The sequence below is a fragment of the Syngnathus typhle genome, linkage group LG19 (genome assembly GCF_033458585.1).
Source record: "Syngnathus typhle isolate RoL2023-S1 ecotype Sweden linkage group LG19, RoL_Styp_1.0, whole genome shotgun sequence".
Classification (NCBI taxonomy): Eukaryota; Metazoa; Chordata; class Actinopteri; order Syngnathiformes; family Syngnathidae; genus Syngnathus; species Syngnathus typhle.
Genome location: NC_083756.1, coordinates 2335119 through 2348135, shown reverse-complemented (window position 1 = coordinate 2348135; position 13017 = coordinate 2335119). Strand labels below are relative to the sequence as shown.

At 47.0% G+C, this 13017-nt stretch overlaps 1 protein-coding gene across 1 annotated transcript; it reads left to right on the top strand.

The window, feature by feature from the left end:
- The first annotated feature begins 18 nt into the window (after nucleotides 1-18).
- Nucleotides 19-12986, top strand: LOC133143463 (phospholipase D1-like). Its single transcript, XM_061265349.1, has 27 exons — nucleotides 19-181; nucleotides 674-777; nucleotides 4410-4592; nucleotides 5874-6034; nucleotides 6123-6265; nucleotides 6389-6497; nucleotides 6579-6644; nucleotides 6741-6799; nucleotides 6884-6976; nucleotides 7066-7218; nucleotides 7376-7525; nucleotides 7883-7966; nucleotides 8152-8233; nucleotides 8308-8418; nucleotides 8476-8658; nucleotides 8727-8988; nucleotides 9097-9225; nucleotides 9366-9484; nucleotides 9566-9679; nucleotides 9765-9875; nucleotides 10003-10091; nucleotides 10193-10306; nucleotides 10428-10477; nucleotides 11281-11415; nucleotides 11479-11632; nucleotides 11794-11911; nucleotides 11984-12986. Exons 3-27 carry the CDS (start codon nucleotides 4442-4444, stop codon nucleotides 12206-12208), a joined length of 3165 nt encoding a protein of 1054 aa, XP_061121333.1. The 5' UTR covers nucleotides 19-181; nucleotides 674-777; nucleotides 4410-4441; the 3' UTR covers nucleotides 12209-12986.
- Nucleotides 12987-13017: the final 31 nt, after the last annotated feature.

Below are 13017 nucleotides of genomic sequence, written 5' to 3'. Positions count from 1 at the left end.
CTGCTTTGGAATGCAGACTGTTCCTGTTTTCTCCGCCTGCGTGTGTGCGTTGCCTGTGACGTACGCCATAAGGCGACGTAGGTACACGGCACCTGTTTGCTTTCAAGGAGGTGTCACAATATTCGGGCGGACGTCGTCGGTACGCTACAAAGCACACTGTGCTGCTGATGACTTCTTTGAGGTATTTTGAGAGGTTTCTTTTAAAAGTGCCTTTATTGTTTGTTGACAAATTAATATGTATGTTAATTTCATTACATTCGATATGATAAATGCTATATAAATAGAACCTACTATTGGCAGTATTCATTTTCAGGCGGATTTTAAAAAAATAACTGGTTAACTTTATTTGACTTGTAAGCAATGACTGATATTAAAATAAATGTAACTAGATTACGTAATCATGTGTCGGTTTGATTTATTAAAACAAATGTATATTTTTGGGACCTTTTACATGTAAGTATTTAAACCATTTCCATCGCTCATATGCCCGTTTTCAAAAGAAAACGCTTCTGTTGAAAATATTCAGAGTTTATTTATAAATCCGTTGTATTTTATGTATTTTGCATTACAACGGGTGAAATATGTTATTTGTGGGCTGGATAACTTGTTGTGCTTTCAAAATAAAACCAGTAATGGTGTGAACGTGTTTATTCTCTATGCTTTTATTTTGAAGCACCAGGAAGTGCCGGTGCGGCGAATCTATTGAGTGAGGCGTCGTCTTCACGTCTACCTCACGCGCTGAAGCTCATTCAAGCAGTTTCTTCTCTTCTGGAGGAGGTAAAACGTAAACCGCTCCTGCTTCCGAGATGTGTGTGCTTGCGCGTGCACGTATAAATCTTAAACTCTAGCTCTGAACGTGTCGCGCCTGGGTATGATTTGGCCAAAGTTTGCATTTGTACGCGAGCGTCAATTAATCAGCGTGCACGAGCATCACCGCGGAGCCTGCTCTTCCGCTGTGAGCGGTAGGTCAGGGGATGCTGCTGCTGCTGGTGGTGGCTGTGGTGATGGTGGGGGTCTCGATTGGATGACAAGCACGTGATCAGCTTCTGGTTTTTCCCCCACCGCACTTCCTCCTCTTGACTGGAAATGAGCACGTTTTTTTCTTTTATTTCGTCAGGTCTGTGTTGGGATGACTTATTTTTTAGTGCTGTTGGAATGTGTAGTCGATTATGAACACAAATGTCTAAAATAGATCCCACATTGATCTGCAAATTGCTAGTGAGCAAGCTTGCTAAGTTATGAGTTGTGGCATTGATAAAGTTAAGTATAAAGTAAAAGACTGGCAAACTTTGGGTTGCAAACCTGAATTCCGAAAGCCGTTGCCATAGTAACCTCGTACATCTGGACCAAATATGTCTGAAATAAACAGAAGTGAAGATGCTCTACAGGTGCACCGTGAGAGCTGTAGTTGCTGCGTAACAAATACAATGGTAGCGCCATTACTCTACTTTTATAATCCCTTCTTCCAGACTGTCTAGAGGGCATTTACATTCTTAAAATGATGCCGTCGGTATTTCGACAAGCTCCTCTTGGTTGGTTTGTGTCGAAAGGCTGCCTACAGGAAGTGTGAGGAAAGAAGGTGTGTGTGTGCGTATGTGTGTGTTTGTGTGAGACCTGCTCTTCCACTACAGCTTGTTCTCTTGAATGAACATTGATTGAGTGTCAGACTGGGTTTGGTGCTACTTTTGTTATGTACAGCTACATCATGTGTGTGCGTGTGTGTGTGTGTGTGTTTGTGTGTGACTTGCAAGATTGACTTTGTGGGTGTGCATGTGTGTGTTTTAAGTGGCCACCCTACTGTGCACTTAGTGCTCAAGGTGAGCACGTGAGAGGCGCAGCCTTTTATCAATAATCATCATCAGCCGTCGATGTAATGGACAGAGAGTAGCTTGTGAATCTTTAATGGCGGCAATTTATGTTGGCGTTGCTCCGCCATGTTGTTGTTGTTTAACAAAGTTCCATATGTGTGAGAGCTCACTGAAACAAGTGAGAAGCTGATGCTACAAAAGAACAATCAACCTGACTGTAACTTTTCAAACGTGTTGAGCGTGAAATTCCGGTCGTGACTCTTGCCACAGTGATGCTGGGCCATATAGCATCTCGCACTCTTGTCAACTTTCCAACCCTTGAGCGAGAATACAATCAAAATACAAAATCAAGATAATCGGTAGGGCGGCCATGTTTTGCCCTTTTCGGGTGATGCGCTCGCTGCTGAATTCCTGACATATGTTTCACTTAGCGCTTGTCAATGTGATGCTTGTGCGGCCGCTTTGTTTTGCTGGCATTTTTTTGCCGTCAGATTAGCCTCACCTCATGATGAGGACAAGCTGACCTTTCACCTCGACATCAACACTCGGGCAGGACGTGTGTGCACGCACAAAACTTCCATTTGTGTTTCATGGACAATATTTAGAGGAAGTCGTCGGAAATCGATTCACATTATGTCAATAAATGACAATCTTGCGGTTTAAACTCGATTAATCGGTCAGCCGGTATGAGTCTGTTGCTGTGCCCAAAGGCAAAGTCAAATGAGAAGACTTTTTTCCCCTTGAATGATTGATTCACTTATCTCTTTGTGGTTTACCTGACATGATTAGGAGATAAAGAAAGATCACAGCGTCTGTAAACAATGTTTTTATCGATCTGCGGACATAATCGATTGTCGCATTCTTGAGTTGACGTCACAGCTTTTATTGCGTACGAGTTGCTCACAAAGTAAATCGAAAGCCTACCTATTGTGTTGTCGATTGTATCCAATGAATCGTATCTGTTTTTAAACATCAACTAAGCTTTATTGATCTTTAGACGTAAGACTAAACTAAAACCTTCTTAGTTTTGCTAAAAAGAGTCATCTGAATACATATTAGGGCTTTGACGATTAATAATTAAAATTAATCAACCGATTTTATCAGCGGCGGCTCGGTGGCACACTGGGTAGCACGTCCGCCTCGCAGTGAGGAGGGTGCGGTTTCTATTCCACCTCCGGCCCTCCCTGTGCGGAGTTTGCATGTTCTCCCCGGGCCCGCGTGGGTTTTCTCCGGGCACTCCGGTTTCCTCCCACGTCCCAAAATATGCTTGGTAGGCCGATTGAAGAATTGTCCCTAGGTGTGAGTGCGAGTGCAAATGGTTGTTTGTCTCTGTGTGCCTTGCGATTGGCTGGCAACCGGTTCAGGGTGTCCCCCGCCTACTGCCCGATGACGGCTGGGATAGGCTCCAGCACGCCCGCGACCCCGTGGGGACTAAAGCGGTTCAGAAAATGGATGGATGGATGGATTTTATCAGCCAATATTAGCTATTTAATATATTTTTATGTATATATGCATTTCATCACAAAGACATTTCAATGCGAAACTTGATACATATGGGATTTCGATTCTGCTCATCATGTGCAATGTCAACGATGAGTCAGTGGCCAGGCCACTCTGCTCCTGGGTCGTCTTATTGGTCCATCTGAAAGTAATCGTGTGAACTTGCGCATGACACCTATGTGCGAAATAGTTTTAGTGCTATGTGAAGAAAAAGTTGGCCATCAATCCTGCTCAGCACAGATACACGCACGCACGCACGCACGCACGCACGCACACACGCACACACACGCACACACACGCACACACACACGCACACACACACACACACACACACACACACACACACACAGGTAGAGTGACAACATTCCAACCCTGCTGGCCTCTCATTGGCTGTCCAGCACACTCAGACAGCCTGACGGGCCAATGGCGTCTCTTCCCTGCCCAGTCAGGTTTCTCTCCTCTGCACATCGCACTACTCTGCTTGACCACCTCACACGCCGTCGGTCTGTGTGTGCATATCCGGGTGTGTATACGTATGTGTGCGCGGGCTTGCTGCGTTAAAGAATGAAGAGGGAGTACACAAGGTGAGGATGAGGATGGTCTTTCTTCAGGTCAGTGAATGAATATATATATATATATATGTGTGTGTGTGTGTGTGTGTGTGTGTGTGTGTGTGTGTGTGTGTGTGTGTGCGTGTGTGTGTGTGTGTGATAGCGCAATGATGGTGATGATGATGCGTTCTGTAGCAGCCTCAGCTCTGTCGCTCTGTGTGTGTGTTCCCAATTAACATGAGTGCTAAACTGCTGTCAACGCTGTCTGGATCGTATATTATCCTTGAAAGCAAATGTTTGCTGACCATGTTTGGGAAAGGAATGGAGTGAGTTTTCCGAACAAACTTCACTCAAGTCAACCATTTGAGCTGTATTGTTAAAAGTGTCATAAATCTTTGGAAGTGGGAGTAAAAGAAAGTACTGATTTGTGGCTATAGCATTAGCCGCTGTGGTGTACGATCACGTACGTAGTGAATCATAAAAAAAATCTGCAATGCAATGAATTGCGATTGTCCAAGTGTTTCCTCACCATCTATGCCTGTCTCTCCAGGTGAGCCTCAGGCTCCCAGCTAAGCCTTAGCCATGTTGGGTCAAACCCAGCCGACCTCCAGCACGCTGCAACTGGTCGCTAGCGACATGAGCGGCATCATGGAGACGCTGGACGCCTGCGAGCTCGACACAGGCGACAGCAGCAGCACCGGCGGATTCTCCACCAATGAGCCCGGACAGCCAGGTGGGTCCAACTTCTCGTAGACCAATTGCGTCAGATATAGAAGACTGTCTCAGAAAATTTGAATATTGTGATAAAGGTCTTTATTTTCTGTAATGCAATTAAAAAAACAAAAATGTTATACATTCTGGATTGATTACGAATCAACTGAAATATTGCAAGCCTTTTATTATTTTAATATTGCTGATTAAGGCATACAGCTTAAGACAACTCAAATATCCTATCTCAAAATATTTGAATATTTCCTCAGACCAAGTAAAAAAAAAAAAAAAAATTCATAACAGCAAAACAAAATCAAACATTTGAAAATGTCCATTAATGCACTCACTACTTGGTTGGGAATCCTTTTGCACGGATTACTGCATCAATGTGGCGTGGCATGGAGGCAATCAGCCTGTGGCATTGCTAAGGTGTTATGGATGCCCAGGATGCTTTAATAGCGGCTTTTAGCTCATTTGCATTGTTGGATCTGGTGTCTTTCAGCTTCTTCTTCGCAATACCCCACAAATTCTCTATGGGGTTCAGGTCAGGGGGATTGGCAGACCAATTGAGGACAATACTGCCAATGTCAGTACAAGTGGCTTGACCATGGGTATACGGCTATTGTAGCCCATTTCCCGGACACGTCTGTGAACAGTGGCTTTTGATACTTGGACTCCAGCTTCAGTCCACAGTCTTTGAAGCTCCCCCAGTTTCTGAAAGGGACTCTTCCTGACAATGATGTTAAGGGTGCGGTCATCTCTCTTGGTTGTGCAGCGTTTCCTGCCACATTTCCCCCTTCCAACAGACTTTTTGTGAATGTGCATTAAAACTGCACTGTGAACAACTTGCTCTTTAAGAACTTTCCTTTTGTGTCTTACCCTCCGGATTGAGGGTGTCAATGATGGTCCTCTGGACAGCAGTCAGATCAGCAGTCTTCCCCATACTTGTGATTTAGTTTACTGAACCAAGCTGAGTGTTTTTCAAGGCTCAGGAAACCCTTGCAGGTGTTTCGAGTTAATTAGACAATTCAAGTGATTAGTTGAATACCCTACTAGTATACTTTTTCATGATATTCTAATATTTTGAGATAGGATATTTTAGTTTTCTTAAACTGTATGCCATAATCAGCAATATTAAAATAACAAATGTCTTGCAATGTTTCAGTTGATATGAATCCAGAATGTATGACATTTTTGTGTTTTTAATTGCATTACAGGAAATAAAGAACTTTATCAGAATAATCAAATTTTCTGAGACAGTCCTGTACAGCCCAGTGCTACTTTAAGTTTGATATCATTACAGGGGAGGGGCTGCCCTTCCTGGCAGTGTACAACACAGTGGGCTTCAAGGACTGCAAGTCGGCCTTCCTGTCGTATCCCATCACCGCCAAGATCCTGGAGGTGGAACGCTTCACCTCAGCCCAGGACCGCTTCAACGTCAGCCAGCAGAGAAGCGTCAGCAAGGTGCCAACCAAGTCCAAGCATTCATCTAACGCAAGCCTCAACTTTAATCTGTTAACGTGTCCTTGGTGCGCAATGCGTGATGTTTCAGTCCATGCCGGCAGTCTACAAGATTGAGATGAAACACGGCGAGTTCAAGTGGTTGGTGAAGAAAAAGGAGAAGCACTTCCAGGATCTTCACAGAGACTTGAAGACGTACAAGGCTGTCCTCAACCTGCCGCTGCCCACGCGCCAGTACGTAGCTACAGGAATGTAGCGACAAAAATCATCTGGATCAGAAAATGTTTCACACCCCATATATCTGATCTGTATAGACATAGACTTGCACATAAGTGATGTTTTTTTTTTTTTTTTCAGTCACACCATCAGGAGGCGAACAGCCTCAGGGGAGGTTAGGGACATCCCTAATCTGCCCCGAGGAGGAGGAGATGATCTTGTCAGGGAGGAGCAAGTGTCAAGCCGCAAAGTCCGTCAATAAGGGCGGGAGGGCTTGCTCCCAGTTGACGTTAGCTAACGTTGATGTTCCTCTGATGCTTTTTGTCTCCAGAAACAACTGGAAGATTACCTCAACAAGCTCCTCATGATGCCGACGTATCGCAACTATCACGGCATGGTAAGCAGCTGTCGTTTCGGGAGAACCTTGTGTTGACATAGAACTTGTGGTTACTTATGCTCCGCTCTGCTCGGATTTTGTTTTTGTTGTTGTCAGGTGGAGTTCATTGAGGTCAGCCAGCTGTCATTCATCCACGATTTGGGTCCGAAAGGCTTGTAAGTGATTTGGATCGGCCAATCGTGACATTTTGTAGTTAACACACAATTTCTAATTCGCTCAATTGTTGTGTGTGCTCGTAGAGAAGGAATGGTTCTGAAGCGGTCCGGCGGCCATCGAATCCCCGGACTCAACTGCTGTGGTCAGAGCAAGATGTGTTACCGCTGGTCCAAACGGTCAGCACGCACGCTAAATCACAAATCCCCAATGCTAACAGTTAGCATCTATGTACTTTTCTAATGTCATTTTCTTTGTTTATATGTAGGTGGCTCGTGGTGAAGGACTCATTCCTGCTGTACATGAAACCCGACTCAGGCGCCATTTCCTTCGTGATGTTGTTCGACAAGGAGTTCGATGTCAAGATGGACTCCAAGGACACGGACACGCAGCACGGCCTGCGTGTCGACAGTCTGTCCAGGTCAACACCGCCACACCCATCTTGAAAAAACGCTAATGCATTCATTCCTTAGCTTTGATAAGGTTAACTTGAAGGTCTATGTACGAGTCAGCTAGCGTGCTGAACGTAACACGACCAAGTCCAACGCGAAGGCGACCAACCACGCGTGTTTGTTCAGGTCCCTCGTGCTCAAGTGCAGCAGCTACCGACACGCCCGTTGGTGGGGGCAGTCCATCGAGGGCTTCGTGCGGAAGCACGGCGCCGCCTTCCTCACTGACCATCGCTTCGGCTCCTTCGCTAGGCAGGAGGAGAACATCCCTGCCAAATGGTAACCACGGCAACCGCCTTGTCATTCACTTCTATTTCACCTTTGTTGTGAAACGTGTCGAAAGGAGCCAGAGCTTCCATCTGGAAAATTAAACGTGTGTGTGTGCGTTTTTGAGTGTGTGTGTGTGTTTTCACTAACGTAACACGACACAAAGTGGGGGGAAAGTGAGCCTCTGTTGTCTGTCACCTGTCCCCCTGCTGGGCAACACTATACCATCTGTGAGATGCAGAAGTGTGTGTGCTTGTGTGTGTGTGTGCGTGTGTGTACAGGTGTGTGTGGATTTTGAAAAATGAGAAAGTTTGAAAAGTGATTTTGTCGAGTTATACTGTGCATTTTTGTGTGTGTCTTTCCATCCAGGTACGTGAATGGGAAATCATACATGGAAGATGTGGCCAATGCTCTCGAGGAGGCCAAAGAAGAAATCTTCATCACAGACTGGTGGTGAGTTCTAGTGTGTGCGTGCGTGCGTGCGTGCGTGGGTGGGTGCGTGCGTGCGTGCGTGGAGTCCACTGAGTTCACTTGGTGGTCACATCTCGGGGAACATTTGTGTTTGAGGAGATCAGTTACCATCTGAGACTACGACACATACACCAAACTCCTCATTCCGTGTGTGTGCGTGATGTCAGGTTGAGTCCAGAGATCTTCTTGAAGAGGCCCATCGTGGAGGGTAACCGCTGGCGTTTGGACCACCTGCTGCGACGTAAAGCGGTGAGTGTGGTGGCAGGCGGGGTCTGGTGGCGGGAATTCCAATCGTGAGCTCGGCGGTGACGCTTTGCCAACAGCAACAAGGCGTGCACATCTACGTCATGCTCTACAAGGAAGTGGAGCTGGCGCTGGGGATCAACTCGGGATACAGCAAGCAAACGCTACGCCACCTTCACCCCAGCATCAAGGTGAGCGTGTGTGTTTTTTTTCTTTCTGTTTCTCTCGTGACCCCGGTTGTCGCCCAGGTGATGCGTCACCCCGCTCACGTTTCATCCGCCGTCTACCTGTGGGCTCATCACGAGAAGATCGTGGTCATCGACCAATCGGTGGCCTTCGTGGGCGGGATCGACTTGGCGTATGGTCGCTGGGACGACCGAGAACACCGACTCACCGACGTGGGGAGCGTAACCTTCTCGCAAACGGAGCAGGTGGCCTCACATTGCTGCCCCGTCCATTTTGCAGAATTGTCACATTCAATATTTTGTCATTGTCTTAGGCCGAGGCGTCGTCCGCTAACTTAGCCGCCCAAGTTAACGGCAGCGGCGGCGGCAGCGGCAGCGGCGGCGGCAGCGGCGGCGGCGGCGCCGGCGGCTACGGGAACGCCGCCTTCTCGGCCGATGACGTGGTGGTGCAGCCCAAGATCAAAGGTCAGAGCAGAATGAAGCGGGCCAGGATGAGCCTCAAGCGCCACCTGCAGAAACATGGACTGGCCCACGCCGACAGCGACGATGAAATCGACCCAGACTTGACAGTACTAGGTGCCGTATGCCAATAAAACACGCACAATAAAATGTTAGTTAAAAAAAATCCTCTCACACATCCAAACACTTGCTCATGCACGCTTGGACGTCTTTGCCGCGTTTCAGGGAGCGAGACGCCGCCGAACCTGCAGTCGGCCCAGGACGACCTGTGCGGAGACACGCGCTTCTGGCACGGCAAAGATTACTGCAACTTTGTGCACAAGGACTGGATCGAACTGGACAGACCCTTTGACGGTAAACCGGACTATTTGTATAGTATTTTTTTAGCACGTTAGCTTTTTTGTGACACTGCTTTAATTAAACATTGCTTTTTCTGGGGTTCCCCTCAGACAGTTTGCGCAATCTGTCCACCCATTTTTTTTTTGGTCTTCCAGATTTCATCGACCGTCACGTGACTCCCAGGATGCCCTGGCACGACATCTCGTCAGTGGTTCACGGCAAGGCAGCACGCGACGTGGCCAGACACTTCATACAGCGATGGAACTTCACCAAGGTCCGGCCGGCTTGAAAAATTCTCGCTGAAAATCGATGAATTGCTCGGCCTTATGGTTTGACGTGGAGTGTTTCTCGTCAGATCGTCAAGCCCAAATATCGTATGCTATCCTTCCCGTACCTCCTGCCCAAGTCGCACACCACGACCGGATATCAGCGCTACCAAGTCCCTGGATGTATCAACACCAAAGTTCAGGTTGGCCGCCATTTTGTCTTCCTTCCTTAAGAAACTACTTCACAAGCATTTTGATATTCGATTGATTGACTTCCTGCCTGTCCAGATCCTACGCTCGGCGTGTGACTGGTCAGCGGGCATCAAGTACCACGAAGAGTCCATCCACAACGCGTACGTGAAGGTCATCGAGAACAGCCAGCATTTCATCTACATCGAGGTAGAACGTTCTTTCCCTCAAATAAATGTTTCAAGCCTAAGTTTAGGCGTTGTAAAGTTGTCACCATTGCCAGTGGCAACACAGATTTTATTTTACAATGGTGTGTGTTTTGCGGGTTTCCTTCCAGAATCAGTTCTTCATCAGCTGCGCAGACAACAGACATGTCTTCAACAAGATTGGCGACACTATCGCCGAGCGAATCATCAAAGCGCACAGGTTATGCGTGATTTTCATCGTGTCGCTGCATGTGTTTACCTTTTTGTAGCTTTGATGTAATATTTCGTGTATTAAGAAGCTGATTTGTTTTCATCTTTCAGGGAAGGGCAAAAGTACCGCGTGTATGTGGTCACGCCTCTGCTGCCAGGCTTTGAAGGAGACATCAGCACCGGGGGAGGAAGTGCCATCCAGGCCATCATGCACTTTAACTACAGGTAGGTGAGTGTGTGTGTGTATGTGTGTGTGTGCGTGCGTGCGTGCGTGCGTGTGCGTGCGTGCGTGCGTGATTCCTTTCAGGTCCTCTCTTTGCTCATATTCATGTTCTGTCCTATGCAGGACCATGAACAGAGGCGAGCACTCCATCATCTCACAGCTCAAAAGAGAAAGTAAGTCACCTGACAGGAAGTCTGATGTGCCAAATGCCAATTGCCTTAGCTTGACTATGGTGTTTTGCGTTGTATGTTAGCCTTAAGATAGTGGCTGTTTTTATATTTTGGTTTAACAATACAATTTTTATTCTCTTTTGTCTGGGAAAAAAAAATATATATATATACCGTTTTTTTTCATGTATAATGCGCAAAATTTAACTAATTTATTGTCCTAAAATCTGGGGTGCGCATTATTCATGGGTACAAAAAAAAGTTTTTTTTTTATCCGGATATGATACGGAGGCCGCCATTACGGATGCGCTTTCTTCTCTGCTGTTCACTTCAAACACGCTCCATACGAACACAATGCTCTCGTATCAGACGCTTGCTCGATCACCTGCTCGTTTGCTGTCACAATGTACCCTACACAAATCCGAAACATTTCTTCGCTATCGAGTTTGCTAGCGCATGCGCAGTGATACTGACCGGCAGAATAACATCCGGTTGTTCCCAAAGATGATCTTTTTTCTGAAATAATTTTACGTTTACGGATTTAAGTAGGACTCAAAGTTTGGGTGCGTATTATACATGAGTACAGGCTTTTTTCCAGCATCAACATGCCATTTTTAGAGTGCGTATTATAGATGGGGGCGCATTATACATGGAAAAAAAACGGTATATGTATATATATATATATATATATATATATATATATATATATATATATATATATATATATATATATATATATATATATATATATATATATATAATTTTAAAATCTGAATTTTGATTGGGACATTGTTGTTGTGATGCTGCAGTGGATGACCAGTGGATGAACTATATCTCCATTGCCGGCTTGAGGACGCACGCCGAGCTGGAGGGCAAGCAGGTGACAGAGCTCATCTACGTGCACAGCAAGATGCTCATCGCCGACGACAACACCGTCATCATCGGTAAGCTCGCAGACACGCCGCTGCCGCCAGCGCTGACTCGGCTAACCAACGCACGACCCGCAGGCTCGGCTAACATCAACGACCGCAGCATGCTGGGAAAGCGGGACAGCGAGGTGGCCGTCATCGTGGAGGACTCGGAGATGGTGCCGTCGGTCATGGACGGGATGGAGTATCAGGCAGGATGCTTCGCGCTGCAGCTTCGCATCGAGTGCTTCAAGTATGATGGATGCGGCAGACAATGTTATTTCCTGTTCCATAAGTTTTGGGACAGGGCTCCTTATGTTTCCCCCCCTATGAGCCCAATGTTATAGAAAAGGAATGGAACTTTTGACCATGTGATCTGCCTTCTGTCATCCCTTCTGTCGGTCTGTCTGTCAGAACGATAATGGGCGCGCACACCGACACCAGCATCGATGTGTCGGACCCAATCAGCGATCATTTCTACAAGGAGGTCTGGATGAGCATATGTGCTCGAAATGCGACCATCTACCAGAAGGTACAAAATATTTTTGAAATTGGGGGAATTTTCTAAGATGATGACATGTCGGTTGTTGTGTTGCCTGAGCAGGTGTTCCGCTGTCTCCCGTCCAGCGACGTGCGCAACCTCCAGGAGCTTGAGAACTACCTGAGCAAGCCGGGGCTGGACCAGGAGGACCCAGCCCGAGCTCAGGAGGAGCTCAAGAAGATCCGGGGCTTTGTGGTGCAGTTTCCTCTGCAGTTCCTCTCCGAGCAGAACCTCCTACCTCCCATTGGCTCCAAGGAGGCCATGATGCCCATGGAGGTTTGGACCTGAGGCCTTTTTGGTGGGACTTGCAGGAACATCACCTCACCCCCCCATGGATCCTCATGAACTAGACTGACAACAGCAGAAGACACTAGCGTCTCCTCGGCCTCCTCGCATGTTCCCAAAGTGCCAAACGTGCATCGACTGTTAAGCCGGCCCACAGGAAGTCGTCGGTCCTCTGGGAAAACATTCCAGCCATCGCCTTAACCCCGACGCGATGCCCTCGTCACGGGAACCGTCCCACATGCTGCACTGACTGGCTAATGCCCTACTAGCCCCACCCACAAGGATGTCATCCAAGCGCGGGTGATGTCATCAATCTGTGACGAGCATGTTTCCGGCTCTGTGGCTTTCGTGTTTGTGCTCAGCATGTTTGTCATATGAAGTGATCGCACCTTCTCCTTTCTCTACTTCTCTATCACCTCCCCTTTGTACTCATGTTCTCGTTCCTCCTCTTCCTTTTTTTCCCTCACCTTTCTTTTACCCTACCTATTCTCTTTGTCTTTCTCCTTGTCTCCATTCTCCACCATCTTCTTTCTCTTCTCCTTTTTCTCTTCCTCTTTTCCTCTTCGTCCTACCCCACTTCTCTTAATTTTTCTGTTCCCAGCAAGTGAGCGTCACTATTGCCCTGCATGTTGCGTGTGTGTGCGTGGCCTCCACCAAATGCACTATTTGCACAGACTCTTGGCATGTTGCCGTCTTCTCACATCGTTGTGTTGCGGTGGCGAGCATCTGGACGTCACCTTGTGCTCCTTCGAATAAACAAATCTTGCACACACACAAAATACTCTGACACTGGTTGCCATTTTGTGGTCTTG

Bases quoted from the DNA above. Each gene is read 5' to 3' on its own strand.
- LOC133143463 (XM_061265349.1), top strand. From the start codon at position 4,442: ATGTTGGGTCAAACCCAGCCGACCTCCAGCACGCTGCAACTGGTCGCT. The intron at 7,219-7,375 runs GTCAACACCGCC...GTGTTTGTTCAG, and splicing joins CGTGTCGACAGTCTGTCCAG to GTCCCTCGTGCTCAAGTGCA. The intron at 11,912-11,983 runs GTACAAAATATT...TTGCCTGAGCAG, and splicing joins ATGCGACCATCTACCAGAAG to GTGTTCCGCTGTCTCCCGTC.